The sequence below is a fragment of the Caloenas nicobarica genome, chromosome 18 (genome assembly GCF_036013445.1).
Source record: "Caloenas nicobarica isolate bCalNic1 chromosome 18, bCalNic1.hap1, whole genome shotgun sequence".
In the NCBI taxonomy this organism is placed as follows: domain Eukaryota; kingdom Metazoa; phylum Chordata; class Aves; order Columbiformes; family Columbidae; genus Caloenas; species Caloenas nicobarica.
The window spans coordinates 4,206,978-4,232,959 of NC_088262.1; the positions used below are offsets into that span (position 1 = coordinate 4,206,978).

A 25,982-nucleotide genomic window follows, 5' to 3' on the forward strand; every position below is an offset into this window, starting at 1 on the left:
ATTCTTCCACCAGAGACCCTCTTGTTCAAAATACAAGTTCCGGATGCAACACAGAGGTGAAAGACTGAGGCTTTGTGGCTCAGGCTTAGCTCAGGAACCAGGAGGGGCTGGATTCTCAGCTCTAAGGCTATGAACCCTCTCAGGACTCCTGGCCAGCTCTTCTACTGATGCTGCCAGAAAAGCTAGGTATTTTTTTCCAGCAAAGATTTTCTGACTGGAACTGAACCCTATTTCCATTTCCAGGCAAGAAGAAACTCAGACTTCTACTGACTGCACTGAATTTTCTTCAAAAACTGACCAGCACAGAAGAGATTTTGTTAACACAAAGAAAATTTGTTAGATCCAGATGTAATTGAGTTCTGAGGGACCCCACACTGGCTCCATCCACTGAAATCTTACAGCAGGATCCAAGTAACAGCCAGAAGATGCCATTTGAAATAAACAATTCATCTCAGCAGTTCGCTTTCATACCGCAGGAGTCTGTGAGCACGTCTCATGCTGAAGTGCAAGCAGGGAACACCTCAGAGCTGTGAGAATGGCAAGACAAGGACTTGCAGGAAAGGTCAGGCTGTGCTGTGACTGCAACATTTGGGCAGGATCTCCTGAAGCAGAAGCATTTGTGAAAAATCTCAAAAAAAGCAAAAAGAGATTAAATATGTAAATGCTGCAGGGTGGAATTAGAAAGGCTCCCACATGATTTATACAGAGAGCAGCAGAACTGCACTCGCCTTGATTTTAACAGACTGGCTTTTTCCGCACCTGGAGAAGGGGTGTAAGTTTACACCTTCATGGTGTGAAATGCAGAGGCAGGACTTGTGCCAGCTGAGCTGTGCCAGGCAACGCGGCCACCACGTGTGCCGAGAGCCACCTGTGGCTCTTTAACCAGCCCCCAGGTTCAGGCTTTTTTAAAGTCCCTGTGGCCCAGATGTCATAGCTCTCCAGGCAGCGTCCTCTTCAGTAAGTCACTCTCATGTTGCCTGAACAAAACATTTCATGACCACAGAGAACCACCAATAAACTCTGAAACAGGGTGCATGTGAATAGTGCTGAATGTGACCACACCCAAAAAGAATCATTGCCTGGAATTAAGAAGTTTCCAGAACTTCCTCAGAGTACATATCCCAAAGAGACCGTTCACAGCTACCGAAACTACTTTCCCCCATCCTATCTGCAAGCCGGAGACCACTCAACCCCTGGTGATTTTCTCCTCTGCTATCTACACCTTTGGATGCATCAATTGCTTACACAGACAATACCACTAGAACAGTATTTTTCATTTATTTTGTCCCTCCTAATCTAATGTAGCACCTGACAATAAGCAAGCACCAGAATCATAAGAGCAACATCCCTCTACAGGCTTCCCCACCATCCACGATCCCATAGGTGAGAACCTCTCATTTAAAGTTACTTAAACAGAGCTGATTTGAACAGGATTCCACTTCCCTTGTTGCAAAACAAGATATATGGCTGGGCCCACCAATCTTACAACAGTCTACAGGGAATCCCACACAGTCTGGAATACCATGGGAACAGAGAGAAAGGCTAAAAATATGCCAGAGCCATCTGTTCGCTCTACAGAGATTTTTTTTGTGTTGCTCTGGAAAACAAAGGGTTAACACGTTGAACTGTTTTCCTAAAACCACTGATTCACTCACTTGCTAAAATAAGCAAGGCTGCATTAACACCTTCTCCTCCACTTCTACCACAACCCAAAGCAAGGCTGCCTGGAAAACAAGGCTGTTAGCAAAAGCTGTGACAAGCTGAAATGAAGCACAGCCCATTATCGTCTCATTCATTAGCGTAAGTCAAATATAGCATAAAATAGTCAGATCTCAAGAGAAGTAGGCAATTGGTCACGTGGGTGCAGCATGCTTTGCCTTTAAACAACAAGGAGGAAAATGTTTGGGTAACATCAGGCTTATCTACAAGTGATGCAGCGTGGATTCATTTTCAGAAAAAATATTCTTCCTCTCTGCAGCTTGCAGTGTGTGTGATCATTCTCATCGGTACACAAAAGGAACTTACACAGAATAATGGTTTTCATGGCTTCCAGTTGTGAGACATCAGCCAAATGGGATCTACTCCAGGGAATAATTATAATTTTTTGAAGTAAAACTGGGGAGAGAGGTGGGGCACACAGTGCCAGCTCATCAGCCAACACTTTCTCAGCGCCTTCCTTGCTGACACATCTGCAGTCACATTTTAATTGAGGTGTTATCATATGCAAAGAACAAACAGAATACCAAAGAGCAGCAGAAGAGGCTGGAGAGGGTGGGGAGAGCACAGCGAGTGTGAACCATGACTGGTAGGTAGGTCACTGCACGCAGCTCAGGCATCCCGTATACCACGGAAAAAATGCAGTGCCCAAAGCCAAACAGAAGCTGCAGAAAATACACCAAACCAGACCCTAAAGCCAGGGCCACCGCTCCATGTGTGCTCAAGGCTTGTGCTGACATCCAGGCAGTGACTCCAGACCGTGCGGCTTAGGCAAAGTCAGAACAAGACACTGTGCCAGTCCTGTGATGGCACTCTGTTTGTTCATCTCTGACTCACAGGTCAAAAACACAGCCAAGTGCAATGGCAGATTCCTGAGATACAGTATCACCTGGTGTTGTTAGCAACATCCTTACAGGTTGGTTTTCCAGCCTCAGAGGTACAAAGCATGTGTTACACTTAGTCACTTCTCTTGACTATGTGCTTTCATTGTTACTTTCTCTCCTTAATGCATAAAACTAACCAAACAGCGTGCAATCAGAACACAGCTCTGTGTTCCACACACATCTGCTTCCAAAACCAATTTAGATGGTGGTCTGAGAGCCAGCCAGAGACCTGCCCGAGGCAGCACAATTTGGGCATCCTCAGCTCTCTCAGCCTGGTCTCCTGAAACGAATTTTGAAGCCAGCTGTTAAAACGGTATGTACTTGGCATTTGGTATGCTCACAGACACAGAGGATGAAATGTAGGTCTTGAGATCTGATCTCAAATGCAAATGCCTGAGCAGCAGTCCTGAAATTAAACTGAATGAAAGAAATTTCACGGCAAATTAATGCTTTGACACAAATCCAGGGAGGAACAAGTACTGGATGAATCTAGCACAGGGAGACACACATTAGTTAAGATTACAAACATCAGGCAGAAAGGTATGATTAACGGAACAATCTTCCACTTAGTTGAAGAGAAAGACGCTTAACCTTTCAGGAAAGTGTGGCTGAGAGATAACGTCCTTTCGCTAAGAAACAGAGGAGGAAATGTGCAGTAAGTACCACTCTCTACGGGGGATAATTACATGAGGTTGACAGGTTTGAACAGCAGCTGACTCCTCTGACGTCAAGAAAGGGAAAGTGCAGGCAAGCAGGCAGGGACCGCGGTGGCAGAGCAGAGTCCGGGTAGCTAATGCTGAGAGAGGGAAACAACGAACCCCAAAGAGCAAAGCTACCGGGGGCTGAGGGAAGGAGGGAGTCCCTGCTGCATCAGCTCACACAAGCAGGCAGATTCCTGACCATAGTGCTCACAGAGCGTTAATCTGCTCTAATTCCCCTGTGGCTCGTGGCAACTGGCAGCTCCAGGCCCAGATGCCCCCTCCATGTCATGAGCGATTCCCTCGCACAGAAATGCTTCATTCAAACTGCAATGGAGGAAATTTTCACTGTATAAAAATCACATGTAGAAATCCACATTGCTCTTTGATCTACCCTGGGAAGGACATTAGAAGGAATGATAATTAGCCAGCATTTTTGTGTAGAAAGGGATAGATTAAATAAGCCTGTGTGCATAGAAAATGCATGCTCTATCCAGCTCTAGAAGCTGTACAAGGGTGCTTCATGTCACAGCACTTCTTGTGCTCTGCGTCCTCATTAGCCGTTACAGTCTGGTTGATATTAGTTCCTCTTAACGGTTAGAAGGCTGAATGGAAGCAAGATTCAAAGCCTAACACAAAGAGAAACAAAATAAAAGTGCACAGCTATGATAGGATTGTACTTTTGTGTTTTAGAAGTGTGCCCAATTCAACTGTTATCAATTAGTATTGGTATTGTAAGAAGCTCAGTGAGGGACTGGACCCAGTATTGTCAGCTCTCTGTACACACTATTGAAAAGATAACATCTAACACAAAGGTAATTTTCTCTGCTGGCATGTGATTTTACCTTCTCATCCAGAAACAGATGGACTGTAAAAAGTGCTGGGCCCAGGGACTGAGGAGGAATGGCAGATTTTGAAACAGAGATTTGGCTACTGGAAAAACCCTGTTTTCCTGAGCAGAAATATAAGCTGGACTGTAGCATCACTGCCTATGGAATCAAGGTGTTTGTGTGCACGTGTGCCCCTGTCGATGTGCACCAGGTACACATACAGTAAAACATTATTTCTAAACTAGAAGTCAGAGTAGACGCTTACACTCCCTTCTCGGCCTTTCAGTTCACAAGCTCTTCTTCACTTCAGTTGCCAGTTTAAACACTCCGGACAATTTGCCATCACATCTTTAAAATCTGACATCACACCAGACAGGGCTAACAAGGGGAGGGAAGCAGATAAGCGGGGGAAAGAGCTCCCTTAGCACCATACTAAACATGACCTTGAACAAAGCCAGAAGCAATGGACTTGACTCAGGAACCACTTGTACTATATTATACAATGAAAGTCATGCTAGAAGAACTTAGTGGCCATAAAATCTATAGATCACCGAAACTACAGGGAGGTATTTAACTCTGAAAAGTGCTTTTGCAATAAATTTCTAAACCTTGGCAAACAACACTTAGCCCTTTATTTGAGAGATGCTGGAAGGCATCATTATGATGAGGGACTTAAATCAAACTTGTCTCATACCAGGACTTTAACCTTCTTTGGACAGATATCACTTTCCAGTGGTCACCATCATTCAGATAGGGTCCAGCAGTCAGGACTCCCTATACCACTCAACATACTCCCCCTTCATTGGTACAGAATAAATTTCTTTACAGCCAGGTTTGTCAAAGCCTCATTAGGCAGGACCAGTACAAAAGCAAAGTGCTGAGAATTACAAAAAGGCACCAGTTTTGAACCTGCTAGCTGTGTGGTTTTGCCCAGTGCACTCTTGGTTTTGGACTGTCTGCCATCCTAGAGTCCAGAAACACTGGTACAGATTGTTTTTCCAAACCTGCATACAAAGGGTACCTTCCCACACATCTCATGACAAAGGAGCTCATCACCTCCATCATTTTGCAGACTTAGATGGGATGAGGAGCCACAGAATAGGACACGTTACTTCCTACTGAGAGCTGACAAAATGTTTTTGCTCTTCACTGTAATAGGAATCCCTCTTTAAAGTGACCATCAGGAAAGCCTTACACATGCCCCTCAAAACACAGCCACCAAACCAGAGCCTGCCCAATATAACTCTCTATGCAAACATCTTCAGTCTCTGCTGAACCTTCCCTGCACACAGGGAGGCTCCGCATCTCTCTGGAACAGCATCAGTACAGCTCTTTCATGTAGTTTTCATCCAGCAGTGGGATCAGGGGAAGCACAGAGGCTCTGCAAAAAGGAATATTTTGTCAGTGAAGAAAAAAGGGCGCAATCTATCCAGCCAGCGGTCAGAGAGCCATGAGCTGGCAAAGGAGACAATTTCGCTGCTCCAGGGTATTTTGTATCTTGATGATAAACTCTTGTGGCTAAATTGCTTCCGTCTCCCATCATGCATCTCACTGCTCCCTGTTTATTTACACTGCTGCACTAGTGAGAATTATGGAAAGCTGCAATAACTGAATTACTGCCACACTTGCAGATAATGATGGCAAGACCTTTCAAAGGCTGCTGCCCTAGCACACGCTTTGTCTGGGATAAAAATGAACAAATAATAATAATTAAATGAAAGGAGGCTCTCAGAGTGCAGTGTACATTGAATGGTGCACCGCTGAATGGCAGCATCAGCACCAGCAGGAGGTCAATCTTCACGCCAAAGAAACTGAGGTAACATTTGTACAGAGGCAAGAAATGTTATAAGGTAATGTTTGTGTCCTTGCTACTATCAATTTTACAGAATGTGGGTGAATGAAGGACTTGGGAAGATGAAGGGCAAGCACAGAGCTTAAGGGAAGCCACAGAGTTTTACTTTGAAAGCCTTCCACCAACAAACCTCAGTCTAAAGCTGCACAAAACCAAAGGCTCACCGTAGGTCTCCTCACTGGGGAGGATGCCACGGGTTGGGAACTAAGCAAGTGCTGCCCACCTCAGCAGTGCCTTCAGTGTCAGCAGTAAACAGCCAAACCTCCTGTGGGTTCAGAGCTCCCCACCAAGCCTTGACTGCCCTGCTGGGGGGTACGATCGCAGACAGACCAATATTCCAGGGACAACCATGCGTCCTGAGACACAGGGGCCAACGGCAGGATGGATGCACAGCGACACAAGCATAACCCTGCACAGGTCAGCTGTGGTGCAGGGCCAAAGCTCAAAGAAGTGAACAGGAACCTTTCCACTGACCTGAACACCTTCTGGTCAGTGTGCAGGATCAGCCATGAGGATAAGCCAATTAATAGCAAACACTTTTCACCCTTGGCCAAGCTTCTCACAAGCACCAGTACTCAGCAGGAGAACTGAGACTTACCAAGGGATTTGACAGAGATCAGCGGCTCTGTGGAGCTCTGCCAGAAGTTTTGCCATGTATCAAGAAGAAGCTGCAAACTCACTTTTCTGGTGTCAGACTCCTGAAAAACTGCTTCTCTATTCACGATTTTCTGTTGCTTCTCTTAGCACTGGAAAAAACTTTCCCCATAACATGGGATACTCCATTTCTAGGACATTTCCTTCCTGCACTAGCTAAGTAAATCTTACATTCTTCTATACTTGACCTTTCAGAGTAAACTCTAGCCTTTCTCATCTGGTTTTCAAGCATTTTCCTGTGCCTGTGTTCCACAATCAATTACTCAGTTGACTCAAACAGGAAAGCCTACACTTGCTCCAAAAGACAATTGCTATGTGGGCTATTAATACCTTACGGGTCATATAATATAGATATAAATTTAGTGCTAATAGAGCATGTTGAATTAAAGCCTTGCAAACCAAAGCCTTACAAGCACCTCTGAATCAGGTGCAGGCAATAGCCTCTAAAGGTTTCTCATCCTGGCTATTCAAACCTAACACAGCACCTCTAAGATGTGGTCTGATGGTTCATTTTATGCTTGGATACACTACATATTGACAGCAAAGGGAATCTGTGGCAACCACGGCTAGATCCAAGTCGCAGGCCAGTGCCTCAGACAGACTAGACAATCTGTCACTCCTTGAATAAATTATCTGCTCAGAGAAGAATATAATAGGACGCTATTCTCAGAAAAGCATTCTCTCTTCCTGTTGTCCTTTCATGGTAGTTTAAGCTGTGTACACTGACTGCTCATCTGTGGAGGTTTGCAAACATAGCTGAGGCATTTACTGCCCCAGGGTCTTCCTTTATCATTCAAAACCACAGCAACACCAACAACTTCTTTCAGAAGAGACAAGAAGCATCACTCAAGTCCATAATGCCAGGAAGGTGCCCCTGGAGGGAACGCAAGACTGAAGCTTTAAGAGCAAAGGGATGGGAAATAAAAGTGGGAAGGGGAGAGAGATTTCTCTTCCTAAATGACACGGCGACACAAAGTGCAGTCAGATCTCACCTGCACTGGCTCTGCCGCTGGCTGCGTCAAGCCGGCATCCATACAGCAGGGTGCTCCAAGCTTCTTCAGTCTGTGACACTGGAAAAATATCTTCAGAGAATAAGAGTTTTCTACACAATTCCTGATGTGTTTTTCTCTAGTCCCTGCTGAACTTAACAACAAACCTCTACCATTTACACAAACAGGCATTTTTAAATTTTTTTTCAGGATGCTGCTCTTGTCCTCACTGAAGCAAAACTCTCAAAGTGCATATAAAATATCTAATGGCAAGGACAGAAAAAATCTGCTCCTTGTCTGAAAGGCCATGGTTTAGCCTGAGTAGGAGCTGCTGGCCCTGCTCCAGAGTGAGTATAACTGGTATAAAAGGAATTCTGCCTGAATAAAGACTTGCAGACTGAACTCCTAGGGAAAGCCAACTCAGATTGTTTGAGTACCTTAAAGGAGGTCAAATGTTAAGTAAATACTCAATTAAGGAAGGAAGGCAAGTAATTAGTAAGGCTAATTCTGTGCTGAAATGGTCTGGATGGTGCACACATACACACTCATCCCAGCACCTCCTTCTGTACAAAATAAGCCTCAGTTCCTGAAAGAGCAGCTCAGCTTCCAGCAGAACTGGGTTAAATTACCAACTCTGCACAGTGTTTCATCATGGACAGGTCATTAGTTTTCTCACATGTCCACTCCTCAAACCCCCAGGACAGTGAAAATAAGTACACACCTATTAAGATGCTTAGACACTACAGCAATGAATCAAAATCTATGTGCATACGTAGGTTTGTATATATTAAAGTAGGTACTTGTGCCAATTACAGCCCTCAGAGAACTTCTAAGCGGCCAAGCACATGCTTCTCTATCCCTAGATCTATTCTAAAAATAGGTCTTGTGTGAAGGAGTCTCATTAATGAAAAACAAAATGTTAGTCCACTTCAGGCACTGGAACAACACTACAGTGGATAGCTGTCATATAGCACAGCCATAGGAAATGTTGCAAATGCCTCATGCAGTGTTATATAAAACCCATTAGAAACACCAAGCCCGGCTGGCTTGAACCGATTTGGCCTGTACGCTCATCTACTGCAACACAGCTCTCACAACTGACATGCAGAGGTGGAGTGATTCTAAAAATAACCAGTGCAGAGAACGAGAGATGAGGAAGAAAATGTTTCTTTGGCCTAGCAGACAAATTGTGCAGCAGCTCCCAACACCCCAGGAATGCTTGGTTCCAGTCCTGCACTCCCTAAGGTCTCGGTGGCAGTCCGTTTGTGGAAACTTAACATGGCCTAAATACATATATAAGACATGTAAGAAAGGATTTTTTCAGTCTGAGGACAGGCCAGAAATTGTCAGCCAAAGAGAGCTCTGACTCAAGACAAAATCTAGCTGTCAGTGAACTAATGGAGGACAGCACCCCGACACTAAGTCAAATATACACAGCTACTAATTCAGCAACAGAAACCTAGTCCCTAGCCTGTTTAGCTAGAGGTCTCTTATATAAGCTGTAAAATTTGATTTTAAAATATATATTAAAAAAAAAAAATTAGTATTCACATGTTGCCCTCTGCCTCCCCAGAAAAAAAACAACTCTGAGGAAGCCAATGCAAAATCATACTCTTGCGTGCAAGCTTTCCTCCTCTGCTGGACTGTTATCCCAGGGCTCAGATTTGAGTCACAGGGTCCTGTCACAAGTTTATGGCATGCTGGGAGAAATGTTGTTTTTCCCCCTTTCCAACTCCCATTCTCATTTAGTTGACAGCAAATTCTAATTCTTGCACAGTTGCTGCTGCATAAGTGAAAAAATCTTCCTGTAAAGTACTAGGAAAAATGATGAAAGGAATGTAATTATTCTATGTCAAGTGGTCCCAGCACATGCGGCACATTTTATACCAAGTCACAGAGCTAAGTTTATACAGTACCTGGGAACAAATTGCAAACAGACATAACACCCAGATTTCATCTAACGTTTTCAAATACCTTGTCTTTTATCACTGACGTTGACTTCAAGTTACTGCTGAGAGATGGGCAGATGCGGCGAGAGCAAGAGATTGAGCACAAGTTACCGCTAAAGCCAGCGCAGATGTCCTGATAGACACGTATCCAGAGCCAGTGCAGCCCGTGACAAAGCTACCACACATCAACTACCCTGGTCTTCAAAAGGACAAAATTTACACACTAGACAATGTCAAGATAAAGCACTGATTAAAGAAAAGAGAAAGTCACTGTGAATTCTGCTTTGCATTTTTCACTTCATAAAGTGAATGGAACGAACTCAGGACCTGCCAAAGGAAGAAAGGAGATATGCCAAAGAAATCACCAGCTGGCACATAGCATACAGCAAGTTCAAATTCTGACAGCAGAAAAAAGGCAGCAGCAAATCCTGTGCAATAAACTCACCAGTAAAGATCTGGAATGATGGAAAAGACTTTAAGCACTAATGTTGAGCGCAAACAGGGATCAGCGACACCAAAGTCACGGAACTAATGTAAAATATTTACTCTCAGAAGTGGAAAAAAATGTCACACACAACTTTAAAAGTGCTGTATACTTCTAAAGCACTGGACTGCTGATGCACTCTGGGCACAGCTGGGAAGATGCTCCCTGCAGCTGCTCTCCTGTGGCTCTGCTGCTTTCATGCGTAGCCAGAGAAGCCAGAGTGTGAACAAAGTGAAGCTCTGGACCCACAGTCAGGGAGGAGGTGGACCAGGATGTGACCGAAACAATCCTGATCACTAAAGGTTTCCAAAGAGGGGCTGACACACACAGCTTTGTCCTGCGCGGGGCTGGCGGCTGGAGCCAGCAGCTTAAGGACAGCACAGGGCTCTCGCTGGGCTGGCACCCACCCCTCGGGCTGTGTCCTGTGAACAAAAAGGGGCAAATTCCTGCTCAGGCAGAGAGCTTGGGCACTTTTTCCACAACGGCTGTTCATACCTGCATCTCTAAGAAGCAAGATAAAGAGACCAGTAAATATTTAAAACAGCTTTTATTAATCACCTCCTTGTTTCTTCTGTATAAATGTTACATAACTGCTTTGGGAATAGGGCTCCTGAGTTTTAGGCACAAACTGGTACAGCTCCTTTTACTCTAATAGAACCATTACAGGCCCTGTTCCAGTCCCAGAGTGGCATCAATCAGAATTTCATTAAAGCGCAGTTACAGTAATGCTAGAGAAATGGAGAACAGAGTTAGACCCTTCAAGTGTCCTTCAATCTAAGGGAATAAAAATCCTAAACAGAATTTAGTCATCTAATAACAAGCAAAGAGAAATTCTAAATTTTTCCAGGTGGTTTTCCACAAGGTCACTAAAGCCTCTGTTTTCTTTTGTTCATGTTCAGTATTTTCAAGAGTGTCAGAAGGCAGACAGGTTCTCCCTGTTGTCATTTCTTTTATGCCAATAAGAAACAGAATATGCAACTTTAGGGATTTTCAGCAGTAAAGACCAAAGACAGTCAGTCTGAGATGAAACATCTTTTATTTTGTTTGAAAATATCAGTGAAGTCTTACCACAAGAAAAAAGACACTGAAAAGATTTAAACAAGTGCTCAGTTTGTACTGAGTCCAGTTCAGGCAAAATTGTGAATCTTGCATACAGTCAGAACTGTACCTTCCTTCACTGCCACAGACACAGCTGCTCTTTCTGTACAGATGAGGACTTGAGCTAGGAGTAAGTTTTTGTTCTTCCTGAGCAAGAAACTAAACAAGAAGATCTGGATTTAAGCAGTCGTTAGAGCTTACAAATCACAGTAGTCATTGGTAAGAAAAAGCGAACACTGCAGAAAGATACAATAAACACAGTGGTCACACGTGTGTTCAGCCACTGCTGATCAGTCTTTTGCAGTTACTACTGTAGAGAAATCTGCTGATTCCCTTTGAGACAACATTTCCACCCTTCACTCTTCTGTGTTCACTGCAACTCATCCCTTAGCATTTCTGCTGAGTGCCCTTCAGCTGATTTGAAAGTGTCAGGACTGACTGTTTGCTGAGTCTGTCCCCTAATTTTAAAATCCAAGTCAATTTTAAACATATTGAACAGACACCAGGAAAGGTACCTTATTCTCTTCCATTGTAACCCAATGATTCTGAGGCTTACTAATTTTCTTTGCACCTATTTTTAGCTCAGTTCTAATCACCATGGCTCTTGGCAAAGGATGCTCTTCTAAAGACATGGCTGATCCTCTACCCTTGCTCTTCGAGGTACTTGTAGCAAATAAGCAAATAATCTGGCTGTCCTCTCTTAATCCCACAGAAGACAGAAACTTGATGAAGAGTTCCAAACCTACCCTAGCTAGGAAAGATTTAAGGGCAGAAAGGTGTATGACAACAGTCACGGAAAAGACTGCTGTCCCTGCAAGGAAGACAGAACATAAATCCTGCCAAGGGCCTCAAAGTGGGCTATAGGTAGCAAAAGAAAAAAAAACCATGACGTAGGGATAGAAAACAGACAGGAAAGGAAACAAAACATGAAGGAAAAGATCAGCAACATATTTAACATGTGCTTTTCACTAATGTGCGAACAGTTGCCCGACACCAGTGAGATTGCTCAGCGTCTTAGGTCTCTGCCCTTAAAGTCTGCAAGACTTTACTACAAAAGCAGTGCACGCAATCTGTACACTTGGGTGAGCCAGCAGAGAATTTCCTGCAGATGTTTTCCTTTTTCTCAGTTTTTTTGATTAACCTGATTGCTCTTCACTGCAAAGAGCAGAGCTCTCGGGAAACCAGGAAGGATATATGAAGCTCATCTTAGGTGTGATATATTCAAGCACCTTTTCTGCACCTGGGTTATTTTAAAAGGTCAGATATAATTGCAAACTCTAGACAGAGGGTATCTGTATCAAAAATCTCCTCTTACATACTTTATTTTGTGGCATGTATATGTGAGCTTCCTCATTGCTGTCTGTGATTAAGGTGGATCTCAGAAATCGTTAATAAAGCTACAGAGCAGTTTATTTTTCCAAATATAAAGATTATCCTTTCACTTGAATGTATTTAATTTAAATATTTGAACATTTCATGCCAAACAAGAGGAGTCAATGGTTGAGTCACAGTGGCTAGCATTGGGCTGTTGGCAGCTAGAGCCCGCAGTTTAATCAGAAATCACTGCCAAGGAACAGACAGTGTTTGTTTCCAGACCAAATAGGTTGTCAGAATATTTTGTGTTATCATTTAGTCTGACAGCATTATCTCAAAGTGTTGACTCAGACCTGCCTTGAAGATATACTGTGGAACATCTTGATCAGTGAGCTAATTTCCCTCCCAGCCCTGCTCTGCTATTCAGCATCTCACCTTGCAGGAATGCTGAGCGGTCCAGGCCCTGTCCAGCACAGCGCAGAGTGTGTGTTTCAAAGGAAGAAAGACGCTCGCAGGGTGTTCCTCCCTATTCCCAACTGCCTGACAGGACAGTTTTCTGAAACAGGCCACAAGTAGTCCCACTGAAGTCAGGGTTCCTCAAGCATACAGCCAAAAATGCGCTTAAGTGCCAGTTCAAAATCGTGCAGGTTTAAATCCTCTGTCTGTCACCACAAGCTGCTGGTTATCCATTTGCTGTTTCCTCGCCTTATTCCCTTAGAGTTCTCCTGCAAAGAAGTAGCCCTTGGTTCATCGGGAATATTATACTATAGCTTGGGAAGACAGATTTAATATTATCTCAGCATTCCTGACAGGTGTCTAGTTGAGCCTTAAATATCTTAAAAACTTTACTCTCAGCAGCTTCTTCCACAGCTTAGCTATCCTTACAGATCATAAAGCAGAATCAAAGAATAAATTAACCTCCTTTCTGGAAAAAAACCTGTAGCGGTGAATGGAAATGATAGATTTCAACTCTGCTTGTAGAATTTAATAACAAAATGTATTTTTGCCTTGGAACTCTGTGACACGGTTAAAACCTTAGAAATATGTCAATTTTTATATCTTTTGTGCTTTCAGATTAATTTCCAGAGAATCCTGTTAAAATGGATACCCCCGGTCATACGGGACTTCCTGAAAGGAAAAAAATAAGGCCTAAGGTCAACAAATCACTGCATGTTACACCTAAATCAGACATATTCCAGCTCAGCCCTGTCACCTCTTTGACTTTATCATCAGCTGCAATTTAGTCTTGGCACATGCAGGGCAGTGAAACACTGTACCAAGGAGAACTCTGCTGAGGTGCCATATAGACCCTTTTTGATTAAAGATTTTCACAGTGCCGCCAAATCCTTTTTTCTTATCCAGCTACCTTGAACTCAGGTTTTCAAACTAATTCCACAGAGGGCTTTGGCAAGAAATCTCTACTGCAAGCAAAAATAGCAAACTTTTCACAGCTGTGTTGTAGGCTATTCTTAACTTGGGTAACTTTGCACCAGCATCTTTATTTCCCTTCCCCACTACTCTTGTAGTTACTTCAAAAAGTAACAAATGAGGAATTATTACAGGGTGCTGAGTCACTCAACAGAGCCCAGGAAAGCCTGATGCAGTTCTCGACTGCTTCCTGCATGAGCATGGGCTCCACTCTGCAAATCAATGTCATGACTGTCACTGATAGAGGTTTTTACCACGTCAAAGCTTGTATCTGATCATAAGATCCCAGGGGAGCTGTCATCTTTGGCATGAGCTTAGTTGATAACTGTTTCACTAAATATTTCTTGTTCCTGCACAGATTTCAGGATCTGGTTGATCAAAGATCATCTCTTTTGTGAGAAAGCAGGGGACAGTTTCCCCAGAAACAACGTGGCCTCATCATTTATTATTTGCCCTGTGGTTGTGCCAAGAGGTTCTACAGAACAGTCCATCCCAGACTGTATAAACACAGAACAGAGTTCCTCTCACCCTGAAGAATTCATAACCCAACTAATATACAAGAAGACTCTTGTCTTCTCCAAGACAAGAGAAGACTCCTCTTTTCTCGAAGAGGAGAAAAACTCCTGAGTTTATTGAATGGGGTGTGCTGAACAAGACATTTAAGAGAACTGAGTTTCAGGATTGCTGAGCATTTTACCCTAAAAGAAAAATGGGTTGTGGTGCTGCCTTCTCTGCCTATAGGGCTGAGGTGAGTAATTGCTCCTGAATTCTTCTGCAACCCACTGAGATTTCAAATCCCCTTCTCTGACACCTGTGCAGCTCCATTTGATGTCTACCAATAGTGCCAAGAGGACAATATTTTCTCAGCATTAACACAGCACGATAAAACCTGTTTTCTAGAGCCACCAGCTAGTGTATCAGACTGTTCCATTCCTATTAGCGACAGCAAAGAGGGAAAAAAAAGAAGAGAGATCAGAGCAGCACTGCTATCTCCAACCCCGAGACACTCTTTTGTAACAGCACTTGCTGAGTGAGAGCCAGGGCTGTAGGAATCCGAGCCTTTGGTTTAGATCTTCTACCATGTGGCAGACCCTGAATATTCATTACCTATTAAAAGCTTTGAAAGTGTAAACTCATCCCACAATCAAGCAAGCTGATTTATTCACACAGCTGAGTCACACTCATTTACAGCCCGTGACCTAAATCTATTAATCCGGCATAAAAGAAAAAAAAAAAGTCTTTTTTATTTTGGTAATATTGGTCGAACAAATGTGAATATTTTAAAATTACGTATGGCATTTCGCTCAAGCAGTGGCTGACACACAGCTCAACACCGTGCTAAGGCTGCTCCCAAGAAGTGGTGCAGTTATTGCTTATGTTATCTGGCATGTAGTGACCCAGTTAAAGGAGGCTTCACAAAATCTTCATGGGAATCACATCAGCTCTTTAATGAGACTCTCTGAAGTGCCAAGCAGCAAATATCACGGAAACCTCACCTAAAGGGAACAATAACTCCCTCATTAATAACGGAAAGCATAACAGCCAGTTCCGACGGCGGGGAAAAATGCTTTGTTGTGAACGATGTTATTGGGTCTTGCACCTTCTGACTCTTTTCCTGGGGCCAAGGCAAAATTTCGATAAGCCTCTGCTGCACTTGGGAAATAAAATCACACTTTCAAGAATTACTGGAGCTTTTCAGAGTCACTGACTTTCAGCAGAATTAGAGAAGCATCAAATAGAGTTTGGGGGTTTACATTTAAAATGCCATCAAAATTTAATCTTTTGATAGCTTCTCCTTTCCTCCCCATCTGATAGCCTACGACATTCCCCAAGTTCATCGCTGATATCATAAATAGCCCCAGAAGGAAGAAGAGGTTTTTGAAAGGTTAGTTAAAGTTCAGTCCTGTGCCGAAATTGCCATCACGATCTAATTACAGTGTGCACTGAGCACACACTTTGGGTCTTAAAATGAATTTCTATTCCAGGCTGGCACAGTTTACTCCTAGAAATCCGTTCTTGCATGTGGGTATTAAGATATACACACATACAGACGGTGTAAACACCACTATCCCCTTTCACAGCCTCATGTGTTTCTCCTGTGTCTCCTCTGTGTTCATTTGCTGCTGTCTGTTTGCAAGCTATCCATTTGAAGAGAGCATAATTCTTCTCCCTTCCCTTCAGGATCCTTCTGCCCAATTCATTCAGAGAAACCACAGATTGGTATTGATGATGGCACACAATCAGCATTATTGACAGCGGGTTCATCAAAATTAAGAAGGTATAATGACTAACAGGCTGATTGTAAAACGGGCAGGTTTCTATCAGTAGCAAGTCCCTGCAGCCCTCCTGTGCCACGCAGAGGCCTAGAAGGTGAACTTGGTTCTCATATCTCATCATAGAACAAAAAAAAAAAAAAAAAGAGAGGGGGTAGAAATCAGACCCAATGTTTCACAGCTATTATCCATGGCAAACCCTCCCCCTGCAAAAAAATGTATTTGAAATGTGTCTCTTCACACTTCTTCCCCAAAATAGAGACACTAGCAATTTCTTGCTATGAGAGGAGAGTTTATACTCCTACTGTCTTCATCCTGTACTGTAAATCCAGGGAATAGGTGCTACAGAATAGTGCAACGTCTACAAAAATGCAAGCAGTGGCAAGCACTGAATTAGGAGGAGTGCTGTTGAACAGAACATGTTGCTAAAGAGCTGCTGCAGCAGCCAACTGCAATAAACCCAAAGGTAATTTATAGCCACATTATTCCACCAACTCAATCGAGCAAGCTTTTCACCTGAAATGTTATGTAAATCATTTGTGTTTATAACCACTTAGACCAACTCCTCCCAAGCTCCCTTTCCTTCCAAACAGGTGCTAATTTGCTGTAACACAGCGAGTGCTGACTGACCACCAGCATTTGAACAGGAGCCATCCACCAAAAAGCACAAGCAATGACACAAGAGATGCCTGCAACAAAGTTCTCCTAATGAGAGTCCTACAGCTTTCTGCTGTTCCCAACAGCTCACACCCCCCAGAAGGGCAGCCTTGGCACCATTACTGGAGGATTCTGTACTGCTTTATGGAGACAGAATATCCTATTGCACAGGGACAAAAAGGTAAGTGCCAACAATTACAAACGGTCTCTGTGTTGACATCTCTGTGGCATTTCACTTTCTGATCTGTTATTAGCTACTGTATCCTAACACACACATCATATGGTTTAATGGGTAAAATATATTCAACTGATTGTATAGTCACAGTAAAATCACCAAGATTTTGGGACAGTTTCTCAAATCTATTAATACCATGCAAATATATGGACCAAGCTGTTTGTATCTGCCCGTTTGTTTGGGTTTTTTATTAAAACCAAAGTGTCATTGGAAAAGAATATTCCATTTTCCAATAGCCATCCGGATGCCATCAGGGAGGGACATTTCATCAGGCAGTGATGGGACAACACCAGAATGTCCCATTGCAAACCTTCACAATAAACCAGGCACTGAGGATATCCAGAATGACCCACACATACGGAAAAACGTGAAGTATCTTCATCAGCAAATTTGTAGCAGGTGTACCAAGAACGTGCCCTGGTTTGGAACATCACGAAACACTGTCACAGGCTATAGAAAAGGGCTCCTTGGAGGCTTCCCATCCAAGGGCTGCTTGCAGAGCGCTGCACCGTGACCCTGCCTCCCTGACGGATGCCGGTGACAGAGCGGCTGTGGGGCAGCAGGGTACGGCTCTGCTCTCCAAAGAGCAGCCCTGAACCAAGAGAGAAAAGTTTGACAATGCAGGTGTATGTGTGATATTACGGAACACTCGAGAAGACACCCATTTGAGCATCGAAATGTAGGTAATTTTTAAACTGACACCACTCTAAAGGAAGAAATTGGATTGCTTGACACCCCTCATTCCACCAGCCTCTCCACTCCGGAACAGACAATTCCAGTACCTTTCCTTCTAATTTCAGGAAACCTAATAAAGTTTCTACCATTTCTAAGTTTTTCACTTGACCGTCTAAAACCCTAACACTACAACCAAACTAAACTGTCAAAGCAGCTTTAAAATCTGAAGAGCACATTGGAATTTTCCCAGGTCTGTCCATTGGCCCCGTCTCCCTTGCAGTATTTTGACCCCACAGCTCAGTCCTGCTGCCCACCCTTGGGCTGACGTACTGCGGAACTGAATCGCACACATGGCTTAGGAAGGAGCACTACTATTTTTGGTTTAACTGCACACAAAATGTGAAAACAGCATTCATAGTTATATAGAAACATTTGCATTCTCTCCAAGTGAGGCCCTTCAATTATGTCTTGAGTAAAAAGGAACTGAGATGTATTATACAGTGCTTTGTTTACACTCACACTGCTGTTGTAAAACCATATGTTATAGTACTAGTGATTGTGTCTGACGCTCTCTTTTATCATTCATGTGCTTAATCACACCCTGCACTGACTTAACTACGTTCAGCGCATGGATAGGTATTTATTCAGCAGCCTATGCAAGTATCTAGGTCTGAAATCACGTGTCTCCCAAAATACGGCATGTTCTAAGAACTGTTAGAACTTCAGCTCTTGAGCAGACAGTCTGGTTCAAAAATCAAATCAGAGATTTAAAAATGTTTGTGAATATTAGCATTAAAATCAGATAAAATTAATAGGAAATTATATTGTCAACTAAACAGAGAATAAAAACAATCACATCCACTTACCTAAACATTATAAGTCGATTAATTTTTTTCTGCTTTGTTGCTATAAAAGCACTGCAGCTGAGCATGAGTCAATTGTGCTAAATTGTAGGTAACAAAGCAATTTAGAAACCAAGAAAAATCCTGCGTTGGGGATCACCCCCACAAATACTATATGGCAGCGGCTTGTTCCCTTTCCAAGACTTACCCTCCCTTGTAGCAATTTTGGAGAAGTTACTTTTCAAAGCTTTATCATATTATAAAATCAGTACAGGCTAGAAATCTGAAATCCTCCCTAAGATTTGCAAAAGCAAATTTCTGGAGAACACGCAGACATGTCACAGACGAAGAATACCAATTTTACAACTTAATAGCATCAAATCAGGCATGGGGAAGGAGGAGAAAAATTTACATAGAAAGTATCCGGTCTTGGTAGGCAGCTGAATGCTTTAATTTCACCGGTTACATATGCGACCTTCCGTACTGCACACAAAAGATGCTGTACTGTCTTCTATGTTTGATTAATATGCTAATTTTTTTCTTTACTTTTGCATTTAATTATAAGGAAACCCAATATCACTGTACGTGTACTAAATGCAAACGCTGAGGTAGTTATAAAACGTAGTTATTTAAATATCAAGAATTGCTGTCAAAATTGTTCGCTTTTCCTTTAGGCATTAAGAACTTACTATATCAGATCACTGACTTGTATTACAAAACACAACAACAATCAATTCTTAACTATACATATAACCCCCTCAGAGCTCTTACCTTTGAAATGCAAACATATTACACAACAAATTAAACTCATGAGTGCACAGCAAACCTACAGCTTCTCTCTTCATAACAGTGCTTCAGAAAATGTTTGATTAATAGTAAGTACTAAGCTTGCTTTATGTCAGCTGTTTAGAAGTACTAATATATGCTTAGTTTCAGGATATACCAAAAGGCAAACAAATTCACTGCTAGTTTGTATTGAATTAGGAAGGCTACAGTCACTGTACCTTGACTAATCCATAATCTAAGTACCCTACTGTGCCATTTCAGAACTGCGTTTTTTCCAAGTCACCGTAAATGATATGAAATATCTGGGTCATTAGCAAATACGGTTTTAGGGAGTCCAAATGTGTGGCAGCCTGTTACTAGGAGAACATTATCACATGGGAGTGCTCTTTGCACCCTCGTTACATCTAGGCAAATATTTTATTTTTCCTTCCAGCAATTATTTCCAGGAAAAACAGAGAAGAAAGAAGTCATAACTCTTTTCTGCCTCTGTTATGAGAATGGCATTATCACTTGGTAACACCCTAATACTTTTCTTTCAATGTCTCAGTGCCAAAGTCTCTTTTTCTCATGGCTGCAGGTAACTCCAGAGCACATAGCACATTATCAAGAAGGTATGAGCTAGCCTCTGTCATCATGCACTTTGATGTAAATTTGCAGCGATTCCATTAATTTCTGGGTGCAACTCTGAACTGGAACACTACAGCTAGAAGCCTGAAATTTGCCCAGACCATTCAGAAAGACTCTATGTCAAGCGGTGAAATTACACTCCTGGTCTTTATGGGACAAGCTAGTTCTGGAGTGGTTACCGCAGAAGGGCTGTGTTTACTGTGTTTAGAGCACGACTCCATCAGGTGTCCCTGGGAGACACCCGAGAGTGAGTCAAAATGGAGCATCAGGACTGTCATTGAGCTCAGCCAGCAGCCACCACCCACTACTTGGGCAGCACTTGAGGTTGATGCCTTTAATTTCAGCCCAGAAAGAGGATGCATGGAAGCAAATAAAATTAGCAACAAACATCTCCCTATTTCAGTAGCTTATTTGGGCTGGAAAGTTTCATTTGTTCACGTGAACTTGTTTTCAGCTACTTCTGTTCTATACCACTAGCAAACCATTGACTGCAAGTGAATTACTGTCCACTCGCAAGAATAATTTATAGTTGCCTATAGATTTTATTAGCTGCTCAAGTTCCCTCTTAGGTATGACGCTACTTCAAGTCGATGAGCATCTCTTGGTCTCTCCATAACTAAGATTACTGTCTAAAAGCACCTTATGGTTTGCACACCTCCAAAACGTCATTACGTATCTCAAAAAGAAGTCATCAATGTGTTCAGCATGTTTCATTAGTTGCTGAAAACTGAATGTAGAGTTTAAATAGAATATGGCATAATGAAACGTCAGCTGGCACTATCCTGAAATACACATTCATACAATCCACTGCCAGAACCGGGGCTGGCTGAACACGTCACACACACGCTCCTAGACACTCGGCTGCTAGTGCAACTATAACATCTTCCCCGTGAAAGGGAACCAGATGGTGAGCAACTCTTGGCATTTTTCAATATTATGTGAAGTGTTTCTTCAGCTACGGAGCACATGCCACCCTGCCAAGTCGCTCTGGAAACAGCCCTTCGTGTCTTCCTTCAGATTTCTCCACAAACGACAAACAGACCACTCAACAGGAAAGCAGGGCCCAAGCCTGTTATTTTTAAGCGCTGAACCAAAAGCCTCAGCTAGGAGTTTCTGTTGTCACTGGAGATAAAAAAGCACCTCTGAAGAATTTATTTCATGCTTGGGTCCTGTTACACCCTCTGAGCATTCAATTGCTCATCAGTGACCATGGAGGAAGATTAATTTAGACAACTCAGTTAAATGCCTACAGTCAGATGGGACAAACAGAGGTCAAAATGCCAAACTACTTAAAAGCGCAAGTTCCACAACTATTTGCACAGGAAAGCAGTACTTGACAGCTAGCCCGGTGTGCTGTTAGCTCTGGCACCATAGCAGGAATTTAGAGACATGATTCTTCTCCTGGCTCTGCCAAATTAACATGGCCAAGTTGTTTCTTCCTCTAGTTGAACCACACGCCTCGTATGGCAAAGCAAAAGGTCGCAAGCAAACTTGCTAGAAGTGCTTGTGCAGCCAGAACACACCTTCCCTCAACCGCTGTTCTGCTGCAGTGGGCTCTCAATAACCGCACCGCAAGAAGAGAATTTCAGAACGCATGGGAAAGGCAGAATGAATGAGGTACAGCACTGATGGTGCAGTCTTAAAGAAGAAAAGCAAAGCATCAAGCTATTAGAAGCAGAGGCCTCAAGAGGCCACTAAAAGTAAAATAGTAAAAAAGTTAATCAGGAATGTTGCAGTTTATTATTTTGACTGTGCAGGTAAGGACTGCTTTGCTTGAACAGAAAGCTGCTGCTTTGCTGCAACATTTTGCCTTGGAGCAGTTTTCACAGAGTTGTTACCTTTCAGGACTGATAAATTTCAGCATGTTGACTACAGGCGTGCACACACACACACAAAGAAAGGAAATAGGAAAAAAAAAAAAAAGAAAAAACAGAAAAGGGTAAGTGCCCTACACAGTCCAAGGCACAAGCCCTACTGAAGTTAGTATTAAGAATTTGTAGACTCCACACTTTGAATGGCGGTGGCTCTGAGGAGGCAGAGAAGAGGTGGAAAGCAGTGTGCACCAGGCTGGCATGACTGAAGGGACAGATGCTCTGTCATCTCATAAACATTTTCCAGGGCTGCTGTTGGTAAGAGTCAGAATCATTCAGGCCACAATGCTACATAATAGGATCCTTCCTGTCGCCAGATGATTTATGTAACCAGAAGGAGCAAATAACTTACACACAGGGGCAAATGAGTCTTTCACTGATGCCAATGGAGAAGTTTCTTTTGAATGTGAAGGGAGCTGAGGTGGATCAGGCCCAAGAAGTGTAGCATGTTCAAATGTATAATTTTCAATGACAGTAAATAGATTATAACATGTAAAAAGGAACTGCTCTCTAGCAGCATCTCCTCAGTTTAATTTCATGAGATGCATTCCCACACAGAGCTCATTAGGTTCCTGTGGATGCAAGGTTGAAAGCACTGTGCTATATGGGAGAATAGATTCTCATCATCTGCAAACATCAACTGTGATTCATCACACGTAACGTTCATTTCTAACAAGACTTAAAACCAGACTAGCTCACCTACCGTGGTTGTTTCACAGTAAATCTGCACTTGGAAAATTGATTCTGTATTTCCCTAGCAAGCCTCTTTTGGTGATTTACAAATCCCATTGACTCAGCTGACACATGCTCCTTTGAAGTCAAGGAACTCTAGCCAATGAGTGCCATAGACACAGGAAAGCAAAATAGAACAATTCACATTATAACCTTGATAAATATATAGATAAGACTTGTCCATCCCAGTTTTGCAAATATCTTGTTTGAACACTGCCAGTTACAATGCGAAGGATGCATTTCTCAGCACTGGTAATCTCTCCCATACCTGCCCACTAGGCCAGACCATCCTGACACCTCGATACCACCACTGACAGCTGGTACTTTTCTACTACGGTCATTGTCAAGATCTCCAGTTTTCTCTTCCTTTCCATTCCATTTAAATATTTTCCAACTAATACACTCCAATTCACCCTAAGCTTATGAGATGACCACTTGGATCCTCCTTTGCATCTTATAGAACCTACTCCCCTCTCCCAACCTTAGAGATTTCTAAGACCAAAAAGGACTGTTATGATCATCAATGCCATCCTGCTGCAAAACAGCCAGTGGAATCTGACTGGTCTTCCTCCGTGCTGCAAGAGAAAGCCACTGATCTGCCTCCAAATAAATGCTGTAGTGCAAAAAGCAATTCTGATGCAGTGTATCTGGCATTAAGGATTTAAAAATACTTCTACTGGTTTACGTAAAATTATACAACTTACCAAGAGACAAATAAAAACAGAAATCAATAAAGCTCTCTACTATTACTCATTTTTTCTCCTTATTTCGCTAGTTAAAATAAGAAACTCCAGCTTCTCATTAAGAAAATGTTTAACAGACCTGTGACTATCTGCAAGCAATAAGCCTCCTGGTCTTCTGATTTCATTCACAAGCTGTGTTTCATTACCAGCAGTAAACCAAAAATAAGTAATTTGCTCCAACAGTTACTGTGAATTCACTCTGGTTTTGCTGGCCCTTTGGCATCCCTTTATATGCTACCGTTTTATTGGCTTCTCACATTAATTTGTTGTACTGTACTGTAAAAGGCTGGCTAATACTGGTTTTCCAAGTCCTATCCTAGTCCCAGTCCTAAGAGTTCTCCTAGGGAAAAGAAGTGTTTCTTGCTGGTTAATATCGTTGGAGCTGCAGCTCTTGATTGAATCACTTACAGGAACTGTTTGAAACCAAACACGTCATTACCCTCATAGACACTGGCCTGACCCCACTCTCATTTACTCTGATGCCATGGATGTGCACTGGTCCCAGTGACACAAGGGTTCCACTGAGACCCGCGGTGTGACTCCAGATTTACGCTGTGTCACTGGGGGGCTGGACGGGGTCCAGGTGATCACCTGGGGGTTTTTGGGTGCCCCTGGGCTGGTGCTTCCCTGCCCGTTCAGACCTTTGCACCTCACCTGCCCGGGGTCTGGCACCCTGCTGAGGAGAGAGCTCGGTCAGGATGGACAAAACCCTTGTTGTCACCAGAATAAACACAGCTGCCCAAAAGCACAGCGACCCCCGAGCTCTCCAAACACTGGGCAGCCCGGTCCTCTGCCCCAGGGAGCCCGGTCAGCCCGGGAGGCTCCGGGACCCCCTGAGAAAAGGAGGGATCTGGGCTGTCGTTAAGGAGGACTCTGCGGGAAAGGGCTCCTGGGTGGCCCTGAGGGAAGGAGGCTCCAGGCCGCCATGGGGAGGGTTCTGGGACGCCCTAAGGGGCGGGGGGAGTCCCGGCCAAGCTGAGGGCGGAGTCGGGGGCTCCCTGGGGGCCGGGGGGAATCCGGGCCGCGGTGAGGGAAGGCGGGTGGTCCCGGCGGGGTCTGGCCAGGCAGAGCCGCGGCCCGTTCCCGGCACAGCGGCGGCAGCAGGTGAAGTTGCGCGGCTGCCGAGGCAGCGGGCCGGGCCGGGGGCTCGCCCCACTCACCTCATCGCCTTGGCCGAACTGCAGCCCCAGGGCGACGAAGTGCTCCACCCGGATGAAGCCGTCCGCATCCTCATCGCAAACGTCGAAAACCTCCTTGAGCTTCCGCAGGAACCGCAGGAGGCTCGTGGGCTCCATCGCGGGCATCAGCGGGAGGCCGGCGGCGCGGCCGCAGCAGCCATGATCGCCCGCGCCTTCAGCGGGTGCGTGACATCAGCTCGGGGAGCGGAGCGGGAGGGACAGCGAGGAGGAGGAGGGATGGAGGGAGGGATGGAGGAGAGCGGAGGGAGGGAGCGAGAGAAGGGAGAACAATAGGGCAGAGCTGGAGGGCGGGGAGGGAGGGGGCGGTGGGAATCCGCGCTCGGCGGGGACGGGGCCGCCGCCAGGGGGCGCTGCAGTGAGGGGAGCGGCGCGCGCTGGGCGGGAAGCGGCGCGAGGGGCGGGCGGGCGGGAGGTGCGAGGGCGGCGGGGAGCGGGGGAGTCCGGGGACAGCGGCGGCGGGGAGCGGCCCTGGGAAGGAGGGAGTGGGGCGGGGGGAGCGAGGCAGGCAGGAGGAAGAGGAGAGCACGCTCCCCTCCAGCAGCTGGGGGACAGCAGGCCTGGCAGCCCCTGGGTTCCTCTCACAGACCCGGTTAGAGTCCCTTCACTGTTCCACACCTCAGTCCTCCTCCCCGCCACCCCAGATAAAACACCAGCCACACCACAATTTCTCCGGAGAAAAAGCCATTGAGGTCCAGGCCACGGGGAGAAAAGCCAAGTGTAGAGTTAAGGGACAATTAAGGAAAAGGAGGACAAGCAGCGCTTCCCGTGCTCCAGCGACAGGGCAGAGCTGTGCAGACGCTCCTCGTGGCCGGGCTGGGTTTGGGACAGACACTGGTCTCCCACGCTTTAATGAGACACAGCTGGTAACGAAGGGATGTCCCTGCCTTTGCAGGATTCCTCATTAAAGCACAGCTGTGCTCCACGGCTGGGTGTTAATGTGATCTCTGCTCTGTCCCTTTTCTTAGAGTTTCTTGGACTGCTCTTCAAGCACACAGAGCTGCCAGAGGGAAGCCCAGGAATGGTTCTGGTTCCGGCGCTGTGCCTCTCACCAGGGATCGCGGGGCAGCATCCTGGGGAGGAAGGAGCACGGGCTGAGTCAGGCTCAGGTACGTGCTGCCTCCCCCAGCACTTCTTCCCCAGTGAGGCTGCTGAGCACAGGTGACCATCCCTCACCGAGTGACGTTCGGTAGGTGATGGATGGAGTTGTCCCCCTGAAATGACCATGAAAGCGAGCAGGTTTTGAATTGAGACAGTATCCATTCATTTGCTCCTTGCAGTAAGAAAGGCCCATAGCAACCCTGAAAAGCCCATGATTAAGAGCTGGCCAGTCAAATTAATCTCTTTTCTAGAACCAATAGGAGCGTTCTCCTCAGGAAGTTTTGTTTCTTTCAGCACAAGTCTCTCATTCCTTTCATGTGCAAATTCAGAGTTTGGGAAGATGCTGAT

The 25,982-nt window shown here is 44.5% G+C and overlaps 1 protein-coding gene across 1 annotated transcript in view; it reads right to left on the reverse strand.

Moving 5' to 3' along the window:
• The window catches only part of RAB11FIP4 (RAB11 family interacting protein 4), a 93,675-nt gene extending 69,001 nt beyond the window's left edge, over nt 1–24,674 (reverse strand). The window contains exon 1 of the mRNA XM_065647865.1: nt 24,498–24,674. Coding sequence (XP_065503937.1) covers nt 24,498–24,641 — 144 coding nt within the window. The 5' untranslated portion in view covers nt 24,642–24,674. The remainder of the gene's footprint in view (nt 1–24,497) is intronic.
• Nucleotides 24,675–25,982: the final 1,308 nt, after the last annotated feature.